Raw genomic sequence first — 26,828 nt, 5'->3', positions numbered from 1 at the left:
GACGATCGGGCGAGGTGGCTACATATATAACTACTACTACTACACTTTAAGAAAAACATCTGGCGTTCTTTCGTTCTGCTTTTACAAAACATCTGGCGTCTTTCGTTGGTTTATTTCATCAATCAACGGCGTTTTGAACAAAATTTTTATTGTTTAATCACGCACAGGAGAAATCTCACCAGGCACTACCTTGGAGGTAAACAATGGCTGCTAATGGCAATGAGAGACAGAAGAAGTCGGCTTTTAGCTAACACTTACACTTCTACTTCTACTAACGTTTCCTACTGGAACATGCCAATGGCTGCTAATGGGGAATGAGAGACAGAAGAATTCGGCTTTTAGTTAACGCGCACGCTGCGAATTTTTTATTGTTCAACAACGCACAGGAGAAATCTCCCACCGGCACCACCTTGGAGGTCAAAGCGTAAGACTTGTTACTCACTACTACGACCACGACGACTACGAGGGACGAACGGGTGCCGCCTTAAGGAGCTTCGCCCCTAAAATTTTGCTAAATTGAATAAAGATGGCATCAGGTTAGTGACATTTTTAGATATGCCGCTTTTATGAGTGGTTGGCTGTTTGGTGGGGGCCTGTTGCAGAAAAGCAGAAGCAGACGATACGCCCATGACAGATTATTATTATTGTTATTATTATTATTATTATTATTATTATTATTATTATTATTATTATTATTATTATTATTGGTGCAGTGGCATGAAGAGTGACGGAAGAAAAGTGGAAAATATCGCTTCAGCTTCACACCGCGAAAACTGTAGAAGCTGTTGAGCAGAGCTAAGGATTCACCTGGCTCTGTTCGCGCTTAGCCTGTGTTTGTTTCACTCGAAACTCAGGGTTGGCCTATCGTTGATGTTACTCGGCTTGCGTCTGAGAATTCAGAAACTGAGGGTTACCTCACATTCGCTGGTATTTCGCCTCCGTTTCTCTCCCGTAGATCTGCGCCTAGCTCCTGGCGCTGGCGTTTCACGATTGCTTCGCTGACTAGGACAGACAAATGAGCTCTTTGGTAACGCTGGCGTTCAAGGGTAGCAAGCGGTGTCATTCAAAACGTGCAACCTGCTCAGTATCCGTGGCAGGAAAGGGAAGAATGTTTTGTGTTGCAGTGGCGCCATGTCTTGTTCGATTTCGATATTGACGTGACCTGCACTACGATACAAAACTCCCTGAAACAATCTCGTCCCTTGCACAAAGCAACGTATTATAGCCACTGCCATTGCTGAATACCTTATGATGAATGTACGCTGTCAGAGCTGCAATGCGAGTCGATTTAGCAATACCGTTCTTCTATTCGATATTATTTGTACCTGCTGTTTATGGAAGCTATGGAGAAAATTTTGTGTTGCAAGTGATGTTTCATGCGGTAACATTATGCTTGAGACGAATAAATTAAGGGTAGGTGGAGCGGCACGTTGTCTATAGGGGTTCTTTCATGCTGTGTACGGTACGCGATTATTATTATGCGTGTCAAAATTCAGTGACTTTATGTGCGCTCTATGTTTGTGTATTATAGGCTGCGTGATTGAGTTTTCCAGCCTCAATCGTAGCACCCTAAGACGACACAATTAGAACATTGTCATTCTGGAATATAATGTCAGCAAGAATACCTCGATGCGCTTTGGTAATACACAGTGGTATCGGAAATGGGTGGCATCCGTTTTCATGATCATGTGAATAGTGAAAATGCTTTTAGGCAAATTTAGGCCATGTTTTTCAATAAAAATAATATTAGCAAAAGTGGGCCATTTATCTGCGTGATGATGATGAAATGAACTTTATTTGGTCCTGGAGAACCCCGATCAGACAACCCCCGAAGGGGGGTCCGCCGCAGTTGCTGGCCGCGCCCACGCCGGTACTGGAAGACCGTGGCCCTCCGCCCGTTCGCAGGCCTCCTGGACTGCCGACAGCTGGACTGAGAGCTCGTTGCTTTTAAGAGCCCTCTCCCAGTCCTCTTCTGTGCTGAACTTTGCGCTATGTAACGCCGGGCACTGCCAGAGCATATGAGCGAGTGTGCAATTATCCGCCCCACAGCTAGGACATCCTGGATTTATGCCTTCAGCAAAGTGGCTAAACGTGCTGCGAGACGGGAAGGAACCTGCCTGCAGCATCCGGAGAACCGACGCCTGCGGCCTAGTAAGCTTGGAATGCGGGAGGGGGTATCGCCGCCTTGACAGTTGATAGTGCGAAGTAACTTCGTTGAAGGTGCCAAGTGGATCCCTGAAGCTCTCCGTGAAGCCGCCTCCGGAACTGCCCGCACCGCCGCGGCACGTGATTTCTCGCGCACGGTTATGGGCAAGTTCGTTGACGTTGGGAACTGTCGGATGAACCCCTGAGCCCATGTGGGCCGGGAACCAGGTAATTGTGTGAAAGCCTCCTACAGCCCTCGAACTGAGAATAGCGGCAGCCTCTCTTGAGACCACACCCGAAGCGAAGGCCCGGAGGGCAGCCCTAGAGTCGGTGAATATCTCAGGACGCGAAGGGTCCTTCATAGCTAGAGCTATCGCTACCTGCTCTGCTACGGAGGCAGACACCTTCCTAACGGAAGCCGAGTTTAGTACGCGACCGCGATGATCAACAACCACGGCCGCAAAGCTGTCCGAGCGGCCATACTGCGCCGCATCGACGAAAGCCACCTTTCCCGGGGATTTACCTACGAAGTCAAGCAGAGACTTGGCCCGTGCCGTTCGCCGGCCAACATTGTACCGCGGATGTACATTACGCGGGAAGGGTTCCACCTCATAAGTACCCTTCATTGTTTGTGATAAAAATATCTTCTGTTCCGCACTGCCCGTATGATGACATCCAAGCGACTGTAGGAGACGCTGCCCAGCCTTGGTGGAGGAGAGCCGCGCGACCTGAGCTAGTTGCTGTGCCTCAATCACCTCCGAGAGGGTGTTGTGCATGCCCAGGTTCATGAGCCTGTCCGTGCCGGTACTCATGGGGAGTCCTAGCACCCTTTTAATACTTTTCCGCATTAAAGTGTCGAGTTTATCCTCCTCGCGTTTAGACCAATTTAGAGATGATGCGACGTAAATAATATGGCTCATGAGGAACGCGTGGTAGAGCCGAAGGAGATTACTTTCCCTCAGCCCTCCCCTGCGGTTTGAAACCCGTAAACTAAGCCGAATCATGTTCTCCGTCTTGGAGGTGATGCGGGCCAGAACCTGTGTGTTTCTGCCGTTGCATTCAAGAAGGAAACCTAATATCCGAATGCAGTTCACTCTGGGAATCGCTTGCCCGTCCCTTGTGGTTAGCGCAATCTGTACCTGATCAAGCGGTGAGTGGGGCCTCCTCCCACGGCTAACAGGTCTGTAGAGAAGCAACTCCGATTTGGAGGGTGAAAGCCGAAGCCCCGTGCCCTCCAAAAAACTTTCTGTGATAGACAGCGCCATCTGGAGCGCTTCCTCCACCTCAGCATCCGAACCTCCCATGCACCAGACAGTAATGTCGTCGGCATATAGGGCGTGGTTTGTATTGGCTACAGTGGAAAGACGCTCCGAGAGGCCTTTCATGGCTATGTTGAACAAGAGAGGCGAAATTACCGCACCCTGCGGCGTGCCCCTCGCACCCAGGGTGAAGGTTCCTGATTTTGACTGCCCAATCTTTATGGTTGCTTTGCGGTCCCTGAGGAAGGCGCGAACATAGGCGTGGAACCTTGGTCCTAACCCCATGCTCTCGACCGCCTCCAGGATGAACTTATGTGAAATAGTATCAAACGCTTTGGCGAGATCTAGGGCCAATATTCCTCGAATATCTGGGGTTCGTCGGTCGATAATTTGCCTCTTAATCAGGAGCATCACATCCTGGGTGGACAAACCCGGCCTGAAGCCTACCATGTTGTGTGGAAAGAGCTCTTTATCCTCGACATACCGAGAGACTCTGTTGTGTACCGCATGCTCCATCACTTTCCCTACGCAAGATGTTAGGGAGATGGGACGTAGGTTCTCCTTGGCGAGTGCCTTGCCCGGTTCGGGAATGAGTACCACCGAGGCGGTCTTCCAGGCCTCCGGCACTCGGCCTTCTGCCCAGAGGAGATTGACCTCCTCGGTTAACTTATCGATGGACCTATCATCGAGATTACGCAGCAGCCTGTTCGTAATTCCGTCAGGACCCGGGGCTGAGCGACTATTAAGCGCATGAAGCACCTCTTCGATCTCAAGTTTCGTAAAGGGCGAGTCGATTTCTTCCAGCGGCCCTCCCCGGTAGTCCGGGTAGTCCCAGTCCCCGGAGGGGCCAATCGGAAGGTATCGTCTAAATTCCAGTATTCGTTTTCTTTTATTTGCAGGAACAAATCGAAATTCGCACCCGTGAGAAGCTTCCGTGGAGCGTTCTTTTTCACCACATTGAATATTTGGACAAGGATATCGGTTTCGAGCGAGTTCTTGCTTCGGATACAACATTGGAGCAGCTGTTTATTGAGTTTGCCGAGAAAGGGCAAAATGAAGAGTCAGTCCACAGTGTGTAATCAGTGCCGTTAACATCATCGTTAGTACAGCGTTGGTGACATCAAAACAAGCGTCCGTACATCAATCTCACTTTTCTTATCGAAAACAATAAACGAGTAGATGGTCATGAGCGGTTTCCTGTTGACTAATGCAAAGAAATAAATTCATTTGGGAGCTCTCCTATTTTCTTGGATGTATAAACAGCTTAGATGTCTAAGCTGTTTGATATAAATTACGCATCCATTTCAAGCGAAGCATTCTTTTCTTGTTTTCCATGCTTTTGCGTGGCTATACCGCTGCTGTTGCGTGTTCTATTTTGTAGGTTTCTCTGCAGACATAATTGACGAAGACGTGCAACTTTCGCGAACTGTCTCAACCAATAAGAACGTGTTGCTGAGCGAGTTGGTGAGTACACATCATCTTGATTTTGTTTTTGCTAAGAAAGACGAACACATGACACAAGCGCCTGTTGTGTCTTCTCTCATGTGTTCGTCTTCCTTGGCACGAAAATCAAGATGTTATCTCTCAAACAACGAAGAAGCGAATTTCGCTTACTCTATCATGCCGGAAAGGTGACGCCCGTAAGACATGTCCTACATAAAAACGAACAGCCAATGCGGGCTCACAGATATTAGTGTAGTGCACCGACCGCTCAGTCAATCCTCATTTATTTGCAATGCAAATTTTTCGTAGATGCCACTATGTCACCATATGTAAAGAGTCCTAAACTGACCCATGATATGCTGAGATTGCAAGCATTTTTTGTACGTCTTACGGCCAGGCCTCGGAAAGTCTCAAGTTCCAGCCATCGCCGAAGGGGGGCGAAAAAATCGACCCCGTCGCAGCTAAAATAAAACCATAGTGGCTCCGTTCAAATCTGCCCTCGGCAACGCCAAAAATCCGCCAGAGGCGCCGTAATAAAAGCAATATTTAAGAAAAATACAGCTATTATTTCTGAATAAAAGTGCTTTTTCTTGCGTAACTGAAAGTAACGTTTGAATGAGGAGTAAATTTGTTGTTTAGTGGTTGAAAACATGGACTGCCACGTGACTTCTACCCTGAATTCCTCGATTCAAACGTTTTGGCGCGAGATTTTCAGTCCCGGTGGCACATACGGCCACGACTTTGTAAGCTGTGGTGCAAACTTTGTAAGTCGTGGTCCAATGCTTATGGTGTTGCCTGCTGACCCAAAAGTCGTGACTGTGGAGACCGCATTTAGATAAAGGCGAAAATCTGCAGGTTTCGTCGCCCGTGGCGTGCCGTGCATGCTCTGTACTGAAGACCTCCATGGGTGGTCGAAATTGCCGGAGCCCTCCACTACGGTGTACCTTACAATGACATCGTGTTTTTGGAACGTAAAACCCTAGAAATTATCGCTTTGCTTTGTTAGCTGCAACACTGAAGTGTGTGCAGCATTTTAGGGCAACATGAGTTTAAGTGTTATTGAAGCGGTAGGTTGAAGTGGTGTTTGCTGGCGAAAATTTGTCCGTATGAGAGAGTGTCGTTCGCTGTAAGTGGCATTAAATTCGCCGAGCGACAGGCGTATAAGTTTCTGAGGTCTTACGAGCCAAAACAAGGCCGCCGTGGTGGAGGGCTCCGAAAATTTCGATCATATTGGGTTTTTTTTACACATTGCACTGGCGCATGCACACGTGTCCCTGACTTTTCGCCTCCATCGTAATGCGGCTTATTAGTGTGGTAAACTCTAGGTAGAGTTGGGTCGGTCAACACATAGAGTTTCCTAAAATTAACTAGAGGGGACTCTGGCGCTGCGATCGTTCAGCTACCATGGGAATGATGGGTAGTACACAAATTTGCCTAGTCTTCGTGCTTGCGGCTTCAAACGTACTTGTGGCTTTGTTTATTGCCATGTTTTAGTTTTCTTTCGGATAAAAGAATGGATCGTTGTGAACTTCGTGATCAGATTTGAATTGCTGAGCCTAAAGAAGTTAAAGTGGCGAAGTGAAACTGCTGACTTTTGCTGAACTTCGTTTTTCGACAAAGCGGATGCAGCCGACGCGGAGCCAAACGGAGCTGAAAGTACGAAGTTTAGACAAATTTGTGTACTACCCATCATTCCCATGCTGGCTGAAGCGTCATGCGTTGCAGCTCCCGTAGACACTAGCGCCAGAGTTCCCTCTAGTAAGTATTGTAGGAAACTCTATGGGTCAACAGGGCAGCTCTTGGCTGAGCCCCACAACAACGCTGTCGTCTTCATCCAATCGGCGTAATTTCGTCGCCCGTGCCAGAGGGACATTCCCATACCCGTGACCATATCAAAATGGCAAGCGGGTTCCCCTACACACACGCTCATTAATTAAAACGCAGAAATCTGCAAAAACTTCTCTGGTGGTCGGCAACACCGGGCTGTCCCTCCCCTACTATCAAGCACCTGAATGCTTGCTTCACTTCATTAGGGGTAATTTTGTATATTTAATGACTGGCACGTATGTATGCCATGTTAGGGAAGATGAAATGTAGTCTAATGTGGGTTATGTCTTGAGACGAATAATAGAATAATTAAATATAACCGTCGTTAATAAACTCCGCCATGTGTTCTTGAATATTATGAAAGTCTGCGTGCCGTTTTTATTTTTGAGGTTAAGGAGTGTACCGGTGGTGTGTCCATGTACAGCAGACGTTCCGCAAGGTAGAGCTACAGCGGCAACCGTGAATTGGCATATTTGCCAATGTGACCGCCGTTGAATACTGGGCGTCGCCATGGCAACGCTGCAGAATATCTCTGCCTTGTCGCTAACGACAAGGCAGTAACGCGGTAACGAGCAAGCGGACCGTCGCCGTGACGAGTGACGAAGCGCAAAAAATGCGCCGCTACGCTTCGGGTGCCGCAGATAGAGTGTACTAGAACAGGGGAGTGCCCGGAACGAGCTTCGAAAAGTGAAGCCCAAATAGGGTCAAACCGCTTGTAGCGCTCCGATCGGTAGTCTGCAGTGTGCCGTCGTTTATGAGATGCGCGCGGCTCCGCCGAAATGGTGCAGGGGTAGAATGCCCGCTTCCCACTCAAAAGGCCCGGGTTCAAATCGCAGCTGCAGATGGTGGGTTTTTATTCTTAGTGTCACCTTTTGTAGCTGTATTGGTTTTCCTTTATTTCTTAAAACTAGCTTGAGTTGCTACGTGTTGGTTCAAAAAGTAACGCAAAATGTGAAGTTATATAGAAGAAATTTGAGAGCGAGTGCAGTTATTTGCAGCGCCACCGCCCGGGATTGAACAAAAACGTAAAGATTTTCGCGAAGACGAGACTAGAAACAAGATTTCACAATTTACGTGATTTTTTTGTAGCGACAATTATTATAGCGCAAAGCAAGACGAAGACAAAAGGTACACAAAGACGAGCGCTCGTCTTTGTGTACCTTTTGTCTTCGTCTTGCTTTGCGCTATAATAATTGCCATGACCTACCAACTAGCCCAAGCCGCTACCCTTTTTTGTAGCAATACGTAGCAACAGAAGCTAGTTTTAAGAAACAAATGAACACCAATACAGCTATAAAAGGGGATACTAAGAGTAAAAACCCACCATCTACAGCTGCGATTCGAACCCGGGCCTTTTTGAGTGGGAAGCGGGCATTCTACCCTTGCACCACTTTGCCGGAGCCGCGCGCAACTCTTAAACGACGACACATTGCAGACTACCGATCGCAGCGCTGCAATCGGATTGACCCTGTTTCGGCTTCATTTTCTGTACATTGGTGCTGCGGCCGTTCCGAGCACTCCCCTGTTCTAGTACACTCTACCGCAGATAACGCGCAGAATACGCGCAGTTATCGTTCGATGGTTGGCAGCTGGTTTGCTGCTCCCCGTTTTCTCGCGAATTGTATTGCTAATGTTGCCTAAAATACGCACGAAAGTTTTTTATATCACCGATGTAATCAACTTGCAATTATGGTGGGCAGTCGCTGTGCTACTGTATGGTGCCGCAGGAGCTCTGATACCGGCGAAGGCATCAGTTTCCACAGGTTCCCCGACGATGGCAGGTACACATACTTTCAAGCTAAGCGTTTTTCTTTCTGCTTTGTGACCTTGTTAACATATCACACTTCGCTGTTCTCGCTTTTGAGTTGTATGTTAACACGTGTGGACAAAGCTGCTATTTCAATTGTACTTGCAAGGTCTGGTGGGCTCAAATTAACGAGTAAATTATGCGATGGCACGAGCACGACTTGGCCAGACTGTTGATGAAGCCTACTTTCCAGTGGCGATGTCACAATAAGAGAATGACCGGGATGGGAAATCGTTTCTCCTTTCTCTGTATTTCTGCACCTCTTCGAGGCCTTGCATATATCCCATTTATGGGTTGTTTCATCGGTATCACGTCATTGGCCATTCGCAGAAAAGGGCAATTTCAGCCGCATTAAAAAGGAGCTGACCATGCATATTATTTTCCTTTAGTATATTTTTTGTTCTCTGTATAAATAGAAAAAAAAAGCTAATTCTATCGTAGTTTCCAATCCTGACATTTCCAAGCGCCTTCTTTCTTTCTTTTTGTGTGTGTGTGTCGGTGACAGTGTGTACCAAAATCGCTGGTATATAAATATGCTCTAAAACATTATATGCAGTAATGTGAGGTGTCACTTATTCTATAAAGCTAGGTTATGCGCAGTGAAACTGCATGAGCAACATAATTCTCGAAAATAGGCGACAATGTCACCATAATTAAGCGTGCGCAGGGGTTACCTTCAGGGGAAGTGAAGGTTCCTTGCAGAGCCCCCCTCCCTGTGAAGTCATTGTATGTGGCAGACTTAATTTTGCGCCCTCCCCCCCCCCCGTGCGCATGCCTATGAATTTCATATCTCATCGCATATGCAGCATGAATAGTGTGACGTTCTCGTTTTTTTCAACTTTGGAATAGTGCACGAAACGGTTCCGCGAGTGCGGATCCCCATTCGTTATAATTTTTCCCCGTTTCTCGGCAACACCTTTTATGGCGAGATTTACAGACACTTTCTGGAGGGTTGTTGCTTCAGTCATTGCAGCGACGATATGCGGCAAACCGTACCAATATAATTCATTGATACATGTAGTTCATGATGCGGTTGCTCGTGCAGCTTAGTGACCTGCGCGTATGTATAAGCGTGATGCACAATTTTAGCAGCGGGAGGCTTCCGTCACTCCCAGCTATTACGATTTCTCCGGCTAAGTGATGTCCCACTTGCGGTCTGCCACGAAGATATGTGTTGTCCAAAACGGCAAATAGGCACACGTGTACTCACTCGCCTCAGCGAGGCTCGTCTCATGGCAGTCATCAATGAATATTACGAACGAGATAGATGATTCAATTTAAACTGACACAGTGGTACCGACCTTGCCACTATCGTTGACGATGGTCGTTCATTCCCAACAAATGAAATGGTTCAACTTAACCCTTTTGAGTTTCGCGCGTCTGCGTCGTTTGTATCAGCAGATATCTTTGCATCAGCGTCAATGAAGGTTTCGGAACTTATGAAGGTTTCGTGTATTATTTACGAATATTATTTACTGGGTCGCAGTCGACACCCTTGAAATGAGCCTCAAATGATTCTGTACTTGTTGCCTAGCTTGGGCGAAAAGCTAGAAACCGTCTTACCGGCAGCTTTGATTTTATGTGCGTGCATTTGTGGGGACGGTCTGTGAAACACTACTTCAAAAAATGATGCGTTTTGCAGTTCATTTATTTATTTATTTATTTATTTATTTATTTATTTATTATTGTACCTATTCACCTATTTATTATTTATTTGTGTAAAGTCGCAGTAGCGTTTTTCGTGTATGCAGAGAACCCTCATGGCTCGAGTATGCCAATGCTCCAAGCCTCTTCAATCTCCCAAGAGAAAAGCTACGTAACTACAGACTCTTCGATAGACACTTCACACCTGAAATGCGATTAATGTCAGGATCACGTTCACGTGGCATTTTGAAGAGACTGAAACCAACAGCGATACCAACGGTCCCAGTGCTTGATCCAGAATTGAGGCCTTTGGTTTTGCCAAGTGAGTAAAAAAAATGTAAAAAAAGTGTCGCTTCTTTTTATCTCGGTATGACTTGTTTTTTTAACAAAATGGAATTGGTCTTTTCCAGAGTTTTACAAGGGACCAGATGTGCCAACAGGTAGCCTTTCCATGTATATTCAAATGGCTTGCTGTCCGCTTCAGTAATGAAAGAGACGAAATCGCACGCGCACCCTTACTACTGAAACGCTTTGGTGCATTGCGTACCAAATGTACGCGAATGTTACGCACAACTTTTTTAGGAAAACGAAAACAAAAAATGCGTGTTAAAATCGAAAGCGAAACCAAAATAACGTTTGCGTAGTTGTTGGCCAGACCAGCGCCTTCTCCAGAGCTTGTCTTAAAAAACGTGAAGTGCAATGTGATCAGTGTAGCCAATTTAGCGGTTTTATCGCAACGTTTTGCCGGTTTTATTATTTTTAGCGGGCAGAATTGTGTTGAGGGAGGCGGGATTTTTCTCGGTGGTTTTGTAGCGATGCTAGCATGTTTTTTTTTCTAAGGGGGGGGGGAGGGCGGGGGCTGATATTTTTTTGAGAGCAAAACTTTTTTGTGCCCGCACGACCTCACTGAAGTGAACGTGAACGGAAAAACGAAAGAAAGGCTGTTTTCGCCAAGCTTCGCCAGAGGGCCGGTCTGCATTACATGCGGCCGACATAGAGAAAATTTACACGTAAAAAACACTAAGTATGAAGAAATCTATCGGTTATATTACGGTACGTAGCAATCAGTAATTTTTTTTTTATGTTCTACTGATATATTGTTTTTTTTTATTCTATGCGTGTTGAGCAAAAATGTTTAATATGGCCGTTTTTAGCGGGTTTTGAGGGCGAGATTGTTGTTCTTGGCTTGGCAACACTGAGTATGAACACCATTGACGCCATTGCAAAAATGGCAACGGAGCACATTTCGAAAGTTCGCGTCGGTTAATTTCGAGTCTTCGTGTTGGACCTGTGTGTGTCGTAGCTGTTCCCAATGAAGTTCAAGTGGTGATGCGTCGCTTTCATTACGACAGCTCGCGTCAAGGGAAAGGTTATTTTGCACGCTGAAGATACCTGCATCAAGTAATTTTTGTGTTCCCGAGTCCCCCCACTAGCGCAGAACAAAAAGAGCGATTCAACTGCTTGTGGAGCACAAGTTTGCGGGTCGAAAACGGTAAGCAAACATCCGGACCTCGAGAAGCAGCTTGCACTTCTTCTGAACTAACTCCGTGTGATCGAACATGTTGAGGTAACGATTCTTATTTACACGAGATTGTGGTATATCAAGATCTTAAAGCCAGAAAAACTGTATCGTATAAGGAAAGGCACTGTCAGGAGGACCATTTCCCATTGCATGAAGTTGATTCGTTTTGTGTGTTTATTGTGCTGGTCAACATAGCGGAATGTCATCATTTTTAACGCAGGTACCAAAACAAACGAGGGCATTTTTTTTGAAACTACGAGAAATAGTTTCATGCTAGATTCGAGCAAACACGCTACGTACGAGTAATGCACCGATTTAGTGTCGTCGAGCCCTTTTGCTTCCTTCGAATGGTGCGATCGAAGAAAATTGCCATATTTCGTGAACGCGTAATGTAGCCTAATTTACTACCTTTTTATCATTACCGCGCTTCAAAAGCTTCTTTTTTTTTCTCCTGATAGGACGACCAGGCAAATTACAGCCAATCTCGACCACGGCTGATAAACGGAGTAATGTGCCGCAAGGGTCAACACTGCCAGCAACAATTAATCGTACGCTTCAAGTGAATGATGCGTCATCGCATATATAAGTTATAGTCATTAGGTTCCCCTATCAGTGCATTCATTTCACTTTCATGAAATGCGATGATGGGCTAGTTTGCTGATAGTTTTCAGAACGGGTTAGTACGAAACACGGGCGATCTCTTAATAATTCGTCTAATCATTCTCCTATGCTTTATAGGACCTCTGTCTGTGAGGCAGTGTTGACTAGTATTCCAAAATCTGGGCAGAAGTGTGAACGCGCTTCCCACAGATATGATGGAAGCTTGTCACATTAAGAAGAAATGCAGCGTCTGTATCAGAAACACGTTTCGTGTACTGCGCAGCATTACAAAAAACAAAAAATGTTTCAGAAAGATGTTTACAATTAGTGCTTGTCTCGCTCTCTCATATTTAGTAATTGCTGTGTGACTGTAAATGGCAGTGCACTTGCATGTGCTGATTGGCAGTGTATATATGCAGGGAAGCATTTAATATATATTAGCTGTGAATGCCATTTGTCCTGTGCATTGATGTTCTTTCGCTGTCCTTTGCCTTACCTTCACTATTCAGTGTTGAACATTTTCACTCTTACGCTTGCAGGAGGTTCTTGGAATGGTCTGCCACAGCCTGTTGTTCCCTGTGACCACACGTACTGTGCACCAGCGACACCGCAGTTCTCTGGTATGAGCACCAAACAGACATTTTTGTTTGCCTGTATGATGATCCTCAAGAAGTGGTTATCCTCAAGAAGGAGCTTATCTTGCAGTCTTTCGAAGATCATCTCTGTACATTAGGCATATTCATTGACTACTCAAAAGCATTTGATTCAATTAACCACTATTCCTTGTTCGAGAAACTGCAGCATTATGGCTTTAGAGGTACTTTCTTAAAACTTCTAATTTCTTACTTTAACCATCGCCGCCAGCAAGTCACTATTAATGGTTTTGTATCCGAATTCAAACCAGTTAATGCTGGTGTGCCTCAGGGTAGCATTTTGGTCCACTGCTGTTTAATATATATGTGAATGATATAGTAAATATTTGTGATAACACTAAATTTATCATTTACGCAGACGATACAAGTATTTTTATTACGGGACGTGACCCTTCAAACATCATAGAAAAAGGCAACGTAGTCCTAAGTAAAATTCACACTTGGAGTATCGCCAACTCCTTGAACTTAAACGCGGCAAAAATGAAAGCTGTTTTATTTCGGCCACAGAACAAAGCACTGAATATCACAAACAGTCTAAAGTTAGGTACGTCAACTATAGAATTATGACGCGTTGCTAGGAGCCTGGGAGTAATTTTTGAAGAACATATGACATGAACAGATCAAGTGAATGCCACCTTAAATAAACTTTCAAAAATTGTAGGAATATTATGCAAATTTCGTTACGTCCTGCCACAGAACATAACGTTGTTAATTTACAAGTCATTGTTTTTGTCTAACTGATCTTATTGTTACATAGTCTGGGGCACTGCCACCAAAACCAACATCCAGAAATTACACAAACTTCAAAAGAAAGCCATTCGAAACATAGTTAGTGCCGTATATGACGCACACACGGAGCCAATTTTCAAGGCTCTGAACTTATTTCCAGTGAAGGAACTCTATTGCACAATCTTAAACAAGCGCTACACATCGGCTACGAAAAACAACGACATATTTTTCACAGAATTGTGTGGGCTAAGTCGCGCTGAACATGTGCGCATTTTAACGGTCCGTGAAGTCTGGAGGTTGCCCAGAACGCGAGCATGTTACGGAACTCAGATGTTAAAATACCAGTTGCCGTTACTACTTAATAATTCCGAGTATCATACGTAACAGTTTCGCGTACTTAATTCGCATCTGTGTAATGATAAAAGCATGTGCATCGAGTGCATGTCAATCTTCTGTATCAGTGCCTTTTTCTTTTATTTTATTGTGTACATATTTTCTTTCATTCGCTGCTGTGTACAGACCTACGACATTGCCTTTTTTTAGTTACTAGTTTACTTATGTACCAGTGAAGAGAACTGCCATGTGCCCGTTTTGCCTCTCTGTACACTCTGTATGCCATGTGTGCCAAGCCCGGGGGTACGGATCCTGTCAAGCCTGATCTACGGCTTTTTTGTCGGTACCCACCAAGCTTCATTGAGTGTTTTTGAAGCTGAAAATAAATCTTGATTGATTGATTGATTGGTTGTGCTATATGACTGCCCACAGCTATGCCTTAATAAGCACTTCCTCAACCTCTCGCAGGAGGTGCGACGCATAGCCACGGCCACGATGAACATGATTAGTGTGTACCAGAACCCTTAGGTAAAGGCATCGGGATAGTGATGAACAACATGCTAGCGTGATTGTCTCAGTGTGTCTGTTCTGTGATACAAACCTGCTTTAATGCATTAAATAAGGAGGTGTAGAGGCGCTACATTGACGGCGAGGATGGAAGTCTATTGTCACTAATTAATGGCGCACCACCAGTGTACAGCACTTCATTACCGCTGGCAGGAAACGTGTACCGTGCTATGGCCCTGCTTGTACCACCCATCCCACGTTTTTAAATGCGAAGAATTTCTTAGCGAACCTTTGGCACTTTGCGCATTTTTATCTACGTATCTATCTATCTATCTATCCGGCTACGCCTGGGTGCTCCGATGATCGCCTCCTTAACTTGGTGTAGACCAAAACTGGCACGGGAGGGTAAGAGGATTTGACGAATATGACTGTCGGATCATGACATGAATAACGTGAAAGTCCTGTCGCGTACGTCGTGAAACCCTTTCCTCTAGACGCATGTGGCAGACACCCGTTTACCACCGGCCGTGGTGTACGGGTATGCGCCACAGGTGATTGACAGTTTATATCTACCCAGGAACGGCGACAACGGACATGGGTAATTTAAATGAGAAAGCGTTAAGAAAAACCGACATCGGCAGCGTTGACCAGACGAATGGAAAGATTAAGAATTAGGATCCCAGCAGGAATCGAACCCCAGCATTCTGCGTGGCAATCAGGTATTCTACCACAGAGCCACACGAGGTCTTTAAACTGGTTTGGAAAAACAGCCTATGCAGGCGTAATGTAGGTGCAACGTCAATTGTGATTGTTGTGGTGGCTATCTGATTTTACAACAAAGCAATAAACACTACATATGTACTCCTACGTTACAGGCGTCATATCAGATTAACGTCTGTGGTTCGTGTGTTGGCTCCGCTTTTACAGCAGTGTAATCAACATAACATTTGTATTCCTATGATTCAGCAAGCTATATTGAAGCACTGCTCGACCCCGCAGGAATACATTAAGGAAAATTACGCATGATATTCATATCATTGCACCGTAAAGTGCACTTAGTTCACCAGAACGACGCAGTGCCCCATTCATTTCTTACAAGGCTGGGCGATGGCCACATGCTGACCGAGGATGATGCCAGATTCATCGACAGCCACTTTGTAGACTAAGCCACGTAGGCGACATACGCCCAGGTAGTCTACGAATACGACAAGCGCCATCCACTGATGTTGGTCTACGTAGCACTATCCAGGCCTACCAGCCTAGACGGCCTATACCTCACCAACGCGAAGGGTGACTTCAGGTTCCGACATGTCACCGGCTCTATCGACAGACAATTTGTCGATGAAGTGACCGAGGCATCCACGATTTCCAACAGCTGTACTATACCTCATGATTCACTACACATGGACCCCTCGTCTCCGCGATCACGACCGGATCCGATAAGTCATGACCAGCTGCTGGTGCTCACTGATCATGGTGATGATGACCTTGTTCAAGAACTGTCAAGAATCTCTTCCACACATGCTCACGGGCTCGTAAAACGTGCGTCCATTCTCTGTCATAAGGGACAAGTATAACCACTACATATCAGCTTACCGCTTCTGGTGTTGGTAATAACCACGCTGCCGTTGGCAGCGTTACCCAACTGTAAAGAACTGGTTATATAACACATATGCGGCTCTTCAACATATATGTGTGCCTATAAAATTTATACAGGTCTTTAGGGTCATTTTGTAACGTTTAGCTCAGTAAAAAAAAATACGCCACAATCACCTGCCCGCCGCATGCTTCGCATAACATCGACTCCCACGGTACGCGGGATCTGCCAATTTTTTTTTCTCCACCACAATGCTGTATCTGCCGTATCTCGGCAACGCTCATAGATCAAGACAATCAACTGCTTCCTGCTCACATGCGCCGTAAAAAGCCAAGCCTGGTGCAAATCATTGCTGCTTTTCTCTCCTGGCGGTAACGTCTTCATCATCTATAAAGCACCATCGACATGTGATATGGTGAACGTCTTGAGCGCTGTCGTACAGTCGAGCCCCTGCAGGACTTTGAAGCGAATAACTGGACGCCTCAACCCTCAAGCGAGCTGTGATCGCAATGCTCTCTTTTTCGTTAGACACGCACAAAGGGTTGTTTTACTAAACTACCGCAAGCAACTGTTGAACGTTCTGCGCACTCTGGTACCTCTCTGAACGGCATGGGTGAACAATTGTGCAGCTCCTATCGTGAAAAAAAGTTTCTCAGAACGTACTACAGGCAATCTTTAGGTCTTCCTTCTGCCGCTATGTTTTTGTAAGGGATCTTCCTTCCAACTACCCTACAGTGTCACTACGATTTTTCGCAGCACTAGAACATCAATCTACATATTTTGCTCTCCATTCGCCCTTCCACGGGCATATCTATGAGGTATGCTTAGTGTAATGTAAACTGATCAGTGAAGGATGTTCTAAAGCGATGTGATCGAAACTCGCTGCATATGCCTACACAGAAAAGAACACTTGTATTTTACAGTTATCATAGAGGTTCTTACAAAAATACCTAGAGGGAAACCTGGCGCCACCGTCTATGCGAATTTCTTAAGTGGCACCGTTGGAGCGCTGGGAATGACGGTATATGTGTCTGCGAGGCTTGTGTTGCCTGGTGTCGAGCGAGGCTTCGTCTCAAAAGCGGATACGACTGCGCAAATAAAGCTTCTCTAAAACAAAACTTTTATTAGCGGATATCATTTATGCGTATTATATTTTAAAGTAAACGTCCACTCACCTTGACGACATAACCAAACGGTGAAAGAAACAGACGACGCACGGTGGCAGAGGGAACGCTGCCATTGCCGTTTGCCTGCCAAGTTTAGCGGCCGTTGGTTACATTTTACGCTTTGTAAAACTGTACATCGACGCAGAAGCATCCAATGCTTAATAAAGCTCGTTTTTCTGCAATAATAAAAAGCAAATAGCTCACTTCGTGCTCCTTCAGTAAGAAATCGACCATTTCGGCGCAAGGAACGCGTTGAGGCCAGACAGGTCTTCGAGGTGTGTGGGCTCTACGTGAACGATACGAATCCGAATCAAGTTCGAAGCTCACATATCCCTGCATTCCCATGCGTCCAACAGCTAGTAGCCCTTCTTTTCCCTCTAAGTAAGTGTAGGAAACTCTATGGTTGTTACGACAACTACGAATGGAAATCTGAAATGTGCTCGGAGTGTGTTGCCAGTTGACTTGCAGCTAAACGTTAATGACTTCTCTTTCACCCTTAACGGAGGGGCGGGTATGGGGGGAGTTCTTTGATGTCTGAACACTGACCAGAATTAACTGACCACTCTCCCTCCGCTTGCGGCCTTTTCTTTTTCAGTGAACGTTGTCATGTAATCGCAGCAGCCAATTTTATGTTGTAATTGACTGCCTCCACATGTGTAAGTAAGAGGCATCGCGCGAAAGGCGGGAAAAAAATTGGAGGATGCTTGAGCCTCACCATCAAGAGAAGATTACGATAACGTAAACTGGACTTGTGCACGTCGACTTCTGAACTGCTAGCTTGCTTCAGTTCTCCATGCATGCCTCAACCATGCCGTTAGGAATCCAACGAATGTGCACGTAACATAGACCATTTCAAAGTATCATTGAAAGTGTATTGCAAGCACAGTTATTAAGTGCCCACCACGCCATAGTTATTCCCTTTGCGAATCAGCGAACGGCCCACTACGCGTCCGTATAGCAACATGCGAATATATGCAGCTGTCGCCTTTGTTAATGCTTCTACTGCTGATGATGATGAAATATGTCTGAACGCTCCTTTGTAATCGGTGGGCCTTTCAAACACCCACTCGTTGCTCAATTCACATCTTTTGACGCCTGACGCAATTCTGCGCTTCTGCCACGAAATATATGCTGCGTTAAGGAGGCTCCTTCCACTACATGATATTAATGTAGTGTTACTTTTCCAAGCAATTTCTACAAATGTTGTGGCTCTGTGGTAAAACACCTGCTTGCCCCGCAGAAGGCCTGGATTCGATCCTCACTCGGAACTGAAAATTTTTATAACTTATTTTATTTGCGTCTTCCACGAATTTGCGGTCACTGATTCCACTCACACCCAACGACACCGACGCCGGAATTTCTTCGAATTGAGCTCTTTAATGCTAATATGTTAAAAAGGATTTAACCCGGTTGTGTGCCCAGGCAGTATGTGTGGTAGCCGAGTATTCTACCACATAGCTGCGCTGGTGCTTGAAGCTCTTTCGCAAAGGCCTCTATGCAGGAATCATGTTGGGTGAAATATGTTAACTAATGCAACACGGTGTAGTAGAAGCACTAAGTGACACCAGGCATCACACTACGGAAATTGTGTAACGAGTGGCCGTTTGAAAGTTTCTCATCCATTGCAAAAATATCAGCTACATTTCTTTGTTATCGTTAACAGTATCAGCAACGTGTGCTCACTGCTTTACAGAGTTGTAGTGTATGCCTCACTTCTCCACAGGGTAATGAAAAATTACATGTTACATGTTTCAAAAGATTATGCCAATTTATGGCATAGTGGGTACCTTGCACTTGTAGTTGCAGTTGTCTTCCTAACAGAGTTTACAACGGGCTTTAGAAAGGCCCCCTCGTCCATCTAGCCCTTGTTACAAAGCAGGTGCGAGGGTCCTGGAGCAGCTGTCCCCAAGCGAGTCTTCCCGCTTCTTGGACCCCCCCACCCCTCATTTCGGAGAATGGATTTGACATCTACAGCTGCCGTCTTTTCCCCGAACTGGGCGCTTCGCCTGGAAGGTGGCAGCTACGCGCGGGTCTCCTCCGTGGAACGCGTATTTGCAACGAGTGTGTTTTGGTTAAAGCTGGTGCCTTTGTTCGTAAAAGGATTTTCAGTTCCCCGAAGTGACATTGCCCCCCTTTCTTCCGAACTGGTCGGACGTGGAGAGTGAGAGTGCAGTGGTCCCTGGCGTGCCATCCTGGGGGCGGTGACCTATGTGTCGAAGAGACGGACCCTCCAAAGGCATGCACGTTTGTGATTGGACGTTTGCTAGTTATGCAGCTTCAAAGGCATGCACGTTTGTAATAGGACATTTGCCGATTAAGGACATTTGCCGATTCCCTATCTTGGGAATGAAGCGTATTTAAGGAGCAGCAGAGCATCTGCTCGGGACGGATCGATCGGACTAGATGCCGTTCTGACGATCCTGTCCTCTATGATGTAAATAAAGGTCTGTTAAGTTTTCCTCAACGCCGGTCTCTCTGACTCGGCTTCCTGCTGTTGTGGACATCCCTGGGCCTGCGGTATGACTGTCGCCGCTCAGCTCTACGCTACCCCCTGAGTCCGCGTCGGCCAACGACGCCGCTTGTAACAAGTGGTGGCAGCGGTGGGATGGATCCAAATACCCGGTCGTAACACCCTGTGACTGCTGTTTGTTCTGCGCAGGCCTGGCATTTTTTGGCTAAGATTTATACCTTGGTGGTTTGTAACACCACCAAAACGTACTTCTCGCTACGCCACTGGTTATCGCTAGCACTCAGCTGCATGAAATCTATTTCAGATGTTACAAAAGTAGCCTCAACTTCCTCAACAAATTTCTTTTTTTTTGGTGTTTATCACCACTACTGTCATAACTCAAATATACCTGTTATAGCTATGCTATTGCTGGCCATTCTGGCATCTGTAGATGGTTCATGTTCTGCTATTCTGCCTTATAGAGCCCACGCCATGCACGTCTGGGGGTCTCCTACCAGTCGAGGAACTGCCAACAGTCGCACAAGGTACGCTAGTAGTGTGTCAGTGACGTCTCTCCGACTCACCCGCTGCTATTCTGCCTTTCAGAGCCCACGCCATGCACGTCTCGGGGTCTCCTACCAGTCGAGGAACTGCCAGCTGTCACACAAGGTACGCTAGTAGTGTGTCAGTGACGTCTCTCCGACTCACCCGCTGCTATTCTGCCTCACAGAGCCCATGCCATGCACGTCTCGGGGTCTCCTACCAGATGAGGAACTGCCAGCAGTCGCACGAGGTACGCTAGTAGTGTGTCAGTGACGTCTCTCTGACTCACCCGCTGCTATTCTGCCTCACAGAGCCCTTGCCCTGCACGTCTCGGGGTCTCCTACCAGATGAGGAACTGCCAGCAGTCTTACAAGGTACGCTAGTAGTGTATCAGTGACGTCTCTCCGACTCACCCGCTGCTATTCTGCCTTACAGAGCCCATGCCATGCACGTCTCGGGGTCTCCTACCAGATGAGGAACTGCCAGCAGTCGCACAAGGTACGCTAGTAGTGTGTCAGTGACGTCTCTCCGACTCACCCGCTGCTATTCTGCCTTTCAGAGCCCACGACATGCACATCGTGGTTTTCACCACAGCTGCACCCATGTACACCTGCACCGAATCGTCGCAGTCGGATGCATGAACAAACAAAGAAGCGCCTGCAAAAGTATTTGAATACTATATCAAGTCTCCGGAGGACTGTGTCTCGCCTGCAAGCCCCCATGTCACCAGCACGCATACTAAGGGAGTCATCCAGGTTCCTGAACAAAGACTTCATTGAAGCAGGGCTGGGCAGAGATACTCAGAAAAGTATTCCGGAATACAGATATCGAAATACATGAACTGGAAGCCTAAAATACAGATACTGAGATACATTTGCCTTTAACGTAACGGGATATTTCGGAGATACTTTTGCAATAAGACGAAAAGAGTATTCCGGAATACAGTTACAGCGATACAGATACTGGAATACTTTTTGTATTTCAAGGATGCTCATACTACGCAAAGACACTTATTAGTGCACCATGATGTTGTAATTAAAGTTACAGCGCATCGAAACGTTCAGATCATTTATTTATTTATTACAGTATCCTCAGCGCCATCAAGACATTGCAGCGGACAAAGTACATATTTAGTAATAATGACATAATTACAAGTATCAATTGCAATAAAAACACACTATTTCACAGCAACAGTAACAAGGATTGGACACCGAAATCGACATACTTGGCGAACAAACTAAGCTATACTAGAAAGAGCACACTTTAAGCAAATCACTCGAATCACTGATGAATCTCTTCTAGTGCACCAATGAACCTCAGTGAATTGAGAAAAAGCACACATTTATTTTGCAGATCTGCTTTGCTAAGAAGGTTGCTGTGTAGGCTTCTCAAATAGGCTGTCTTCTAGCAGCGTCGGTTCAGCCTCAGCACAAGACTCACAAAAGAAAAAAAGTGTGTCTACCGCTGAAGGCTAGCACAAATTCGTGTTATAGTGAATAAATACCGCCTTCATAGCCGGATTGCCCTGCAGCGTGGCGATATCTCTTCTCGGGTCATCTAGATACCGAAACACTTTCGCCCTCACTTGGGTTCTTCTGACTGTTCAGAATCCGAAGTCGGTCCCCATCTTCGGAATCCTCAGCCGTCTGACCCTGTCGACTTCAATGAAGCTGTCACCACCACCGACGCTACCAGCACCCATTTCAGAAAGCCGCAACAGGCGAAGTCGGCTCCGGCGTTGGGGGAGCCTGCTACCCAAAAGACCGTTTCACGCATGTCATGAATTAGGAACGCACCCTAACATTGGAGAGGTGGCTGAAAGCGTGTCAAAGTCACTTCGGCCGCGACTACGGGAACTGCTTTTGGAAGTGTCGCCGCTTTGAGAACTGAACGCCCGCGAAGCATTGCAAAGCCTATTATCCGCGCCGGGGGTCGCGAAGTAATGGCTTGCCACCCGAAAAAAATTAGGCGTGCTGCACTGACCTTGAGAGACAGCGACTTTCGTCGGCAGAGGCCGACAACACTGCCCCCGCGATTCTGCCGTCTGCGTTGTCGCGCGCTTTACCACATGGACCATTCTGTGCTTGAGGGGAAACCATCGCCGCCCTATCTGTCGGCGACCGGCGGCGCGCCTTTGCTTGTCTTGGCACAAAAAAGAAAAAAAAAGCCATTCCCCCATTGGAAACACGCCTCAATTCATTTCCGACACAAAAAAACAATGCAACGAGATACCCGTGTCTTGCATAGTATCGCGATACAGGCGATACATCGTAAATGTATTTCACTACTGAGATACAAATACATTTTTCAAATGTATCTCGATACAGAAATACAGATACTCAAAAGTATCTCTGAAATACTATCGCGATACTGCCCAGCCCTGCATTAAGTCATACGTGTTCAGATGCACCTGCAGCCTTTGAACAAGTATAGACGCCGCTGGCCGGTAGGATTCCGCCAATGTGCATTGAGCTTGTACTTCCATAGCCCTAAAGCATACCGTTATCTCTCAAAAATGCTGAGCCTTCCTACAGTGAAAATATTGAGGAATTGGTTGTCGGCAATATCCATAAAACCAGGGTTCATGCAACAAGTATTGGATTTGGTAAAAGAGAAAACAAAGCATTGGGATTTAATGGACAGGGCATGTGTGCTGATCTTTGATGAGATTTCTTTAAAAAGAAACTTGCAGTACGATTCGAAGCATGGTACTGTTGTAGGTTACGCTGACACTGGCAGTGAGAGAACCGGCCGTGTTGCAAACACAGCACTCTTGTTCTTGGTCTCTGGTATAGCCTAACGGTGGCTCCAGCCTGTTGCTTTCCTGACAGCTGAGGGTGCAGTACGATCTGGGCCTCTCCTGAGCTTACTGAAACAACTGATACGTAAGCTGAAAGAATCTGACCTCCATGTGAAAGCCCTTATATGTGACCAAGGCGGTAACAGTTGTGTGGTTGCCAATGTGCTTGGCATAACCCCGGAGAAGCCCTTTTTTGAGATGGATGGGACAAGAATATATGTCATTTACGACCCTCCGCACTTGCTGAAATGCACTAGAAATAACTTGCGGAAAGCATGACCTTCACATTGGCAATCATGTGATTTCCTGGAAACATATAGTCTCAATTTACGAGTCTACTCACCATCTTAAACTTAAGTACCTTCCGAAAATAACGGACAAGCATTTGTACGAAACCCCTTTTGGTAACATGAAAGTAAAGTAAAATATGCCTCACAAGTTTTCAGCAACAGTATGTTCCTTGCAATTGAGGCATTCATTGCTTTCAACATCCTACCGCCTGATGCCACACACACTCGAAGCTTTGTAGAGCGCATGGATCAGCTCTTTGATACATTAAATAGCTGTGCAGTTCGTATAAAGGAGCGAAAATGAGACATGCCATTTCCCCATCCACATAACACATAGAATTTCTAAAATCATGCATTCCTTGGATTCAGTCCTGGAAGTTCAATTCTCCTCGACAACCTAGGACTATTGGCCTCGAGGAGTTACGGAGTCGCCCTCTCTTGGACGCGCCTCGATTGCGTGCTAGGCAGGATACCGCCGGCGCGCTCCCCATAGGTTTTGCTGTCGGCGCTCTACAAAAACACCTCGCGGAAGCCCTCCAGGGCAGTTCTGTAAGTACTTTCGAAAGGAACTGTGGTCTTTACTGTAAAAATAATCATTTTCGACGAACTGAAAGCACAAGATAGTCTACAGTCGCTGTCTCCTTGCAGAAAACCGAGCACCCGCTTCACTCTGTCACAGCGTTGGTTACCCCTGAACCGGCTTCTTGCGTGAAAGGTAGTCACTCGCTGAGTGCAAACTATGTGAAATATCTCGTTACAGTAGACTGCCTGTATAACCAAACGGAGCATAGCAGAAAGAAGCCTCAAGCCAGCGATCGCACGGGTTCGCAACGACTCACGGTGCCTCTGCAAAAGTCTGCACGTATGAGCGTCTGCATGTATGTTGGTATACTGATGGTTTCGCTTTTGCTACGAGCGCGTTTTCGCAGCGCGCTGTGAACTTTAGGCCGCAAAATATAAGAATTTGTGAGTAAACAAACAACTACTGTTGCGCGGACGCTATCAGAACAGTTCAAAAACAATTTCCTTACCACTGCGGCTTCGGTGCGCATGGCAACTTTGTGATCTGCCGTCCCGACGATTCAGTGTTTTTTTTTTTCTTTTTCGGTCTAAATTCGGGTACGTTTCAATGTCATTTGACAAGTTGTCTCGCACTGCGTATTGATCGGTCTTCTCAGCAGGCAAATGCCGCTGCTTCTGTTTATTCAGCGCATTCGTTTCATATTGTGCTCACGCAAAACGTGAGCAAATGCGACGCCTTTTTTTAAAGCTCCTTAATTATCGTTTCGTTTGCATTCCAGTGAACTTGCCGCACTCTGTCATCAACAAATTCATAGACCAAAGCTTCACCACTTCGAGTTTGCTGGTCGAAGGAGAGGCAGTCTACGAGACCGTGCATGTAGTAGCATGCAACGGCAAGGAAAAGAAAGAAAATACAGTAACGTTTGTCGGACTTGTTCTGCATACGTCGGCTGTGAGCTAGGACCCACATGAACTTGAAATAGCGGTGATTAAAATAGAAGTTATTGCAGCAACCAGCAGTCGCTAAACAGGATAGTGATTATTTGGCGAGTACCCCAGCAATTTTGGCAGCAGTGTCGTGTCTAACGCTAACAGGGTGGCATATTTCCCACGTAAATAAATGAGGCTCTAATAAAATACATGGGGTTGGCCGGTGAGCCGATCACGGAGGCAATGCAAAATTTATGTAGCTTATGAAGCAATGGATGCCTCATCAAATGGGAAGGTTGCCCGTCGGCGGCGTCAACACGAGTGATGCAAAACATAATCGTCACGTGATGGTGTCACCATATGACGTCATCATGACGTCACAGATCGGCAAAATATTTGGCGTCATTATGACGTCACATAATGTGACGTCACATGATGACGTATTCACACGTCATGGTCGCTTTGCATTGCCTCCGTGATCGGTCACGGAGGCCGTGCAAAACCGCGTTAGGTGCAGAACGCTTTTGGAGGGGGCGCGGGAGAATCAGTACATCGACTGACAAGAAGAAGATGGCTTTCGCCTTCTAGTCATCTTTAACGAATGCATAAGGAACCCTGTGCGTTTTTTAATTCAACGTATCTAAAGAATGACTTGCGCATCTGCAGCCGATTTTGTGGACGCTGAGCACGGGGCCGACGATCAAGAGGTCGCATTGGAGGGTTCTGAGATGGCATCGCACGCGGTAAAAGGTAGCGCTTTTACCATCCTGTGGCAGATAAGCATCATTTGCCGGCGGGAAGCGCGCGCGAGCCATCGTCTCAGTGCGCGCTGTCTGCTACTCACCGAACATCGCAGGCCCGACGCAATAACAAAAGTCTTCGTCGCGGAAGTGCTTGTTGCACACAAGACTCGTAGCGGATGGCTACTCGCCGATTCTTAGCTTTACAACCCATGCTTCACGCTGTTTCTTGTCCCACGGATACCGGGGCAGGCTGACACTGGGCTCCTTTTCGTAAGCACGGCACTGCGGCACCGAGCGGTAGAGCCCCATGTTCGTCGCCTTCGGAGGCAGCCACTCTATTACAATGGTTTCAATTGATTAGAAAATGAGAGAAAACTTACGAATTTGAACAGACCACAGCGCATGTGGGACTTGAAACTCGTTTTCAAAGCACGCGGCAGTGCGCCACAAGCAGCCGACGCCTCCGCTGAGACCACGTGATCCTGCCAAGCACGTCACGCCGACGGTGGCGCCGGCGTTTCCAGTGGTGGGCCTCGAGGCCAATAGTTGGATGGCAGGTGACAGTCAAGGCGCTCATAATGCTTTGGAACGACTTGCAGCATTCTTTCAACTTTCACTTCTTGCTCACACGCCGGCTTAATCAAGACCCACTTGAGAACGTATTTGGACTTATACGCCAGCAACATGGATGTAATGAAACTCCAAATGTCTACCAGTTTTCTGCTGGACTCAGACACATTGTTGTGTCAAAGCTTTTCAAGCTTTCGGACTGCAGCAACTGTGAGAAAGACACAGGAGTTATTTTAACCCAACTAAAGGCGCTTGTCATCGACAAAAAGAACACCGGTAGACAGACGCAGGAAACACCTAGCTCCATGACTGCTGTTATTGCAGACATCCCCCCTGACAGCAGCGAAGTATCAAGTGACGAAGTACTAGAGTCAAACATAGTATATTATGTGTGCGGCTACCTCATACACACGTTCCTTAAGAAAAGTCAATGTCACGCATGCCGAGACCGCCTAAAGGATAGCACACAGGACCTCACAAGGCCTAACCAGTTATTTATGATGTTTAAGGCTGTTGAAATAGAGGGCAAGACACTTGGTCATTTAACTGCACCCACTGACCAAGCATTTCAATATGTGGCTAAACTCGAGGACACCTTTGCGCATGCAATTGATGCCGTCGCACCCTGTCCAGCTGTTCAAAGTAAAGTGATTTCCATTGTGGCAGACCAAGAGCTTGACGCTCCCTTTTGTAGTGCAGACTGCAGTCAGCAATTTCTACAGATCTTCGTCCACATTCGGTTGCTTTGG

General features: G+C 46.4%; 1 protein-coding gene across 1 annotated transcript in view; it reads left to right on the top strand.

Annotated features, from left to right (window-relative positions):
• The window catches only part of LOC119395108 (phospholipid-transporting ATPase ABCA3-like), a 106,021-nt gene extending 101,476 nt beyond the window's left edge, over nucleotides 1-4,545 (top strand). The window contains exon 6 of the mRNA XM_037662400.1: nucleotides 4,304-4,545. Coding sequence (XP_037518328.1) covers nucleotides 4,304-4,483 — 180 coding nt within the window. The 3' untranslated portion in view covers nucleotides 4,484-4,545. The remainder of the gene's footprint in view (nucleotides 1-4,303) is intronic.
• Nucleotides 4,546-26,828: the final 22,283 nt, after the last annotated feature.

This window comes from Rhipicephalus sanguineus, chromosome 5, assembly GCF_013339695.2.
Source record: "Rhipicephalus sanguineus isolate Rsan-2018 chromosome 5, BIME_Rsan_1.4, whole genome shotgun sequence".
NCBI lineage: Eukaryota > Metazoa > Arthropoda > Arachnida > Ixodida > Ixodidae > Rhipicephalus > Rhipicephalus sanguineus.
Note: the sequence above shows the minus strand (reverse complement) of the source record. Positions and strands in the feature narration are given on the sequence as shown.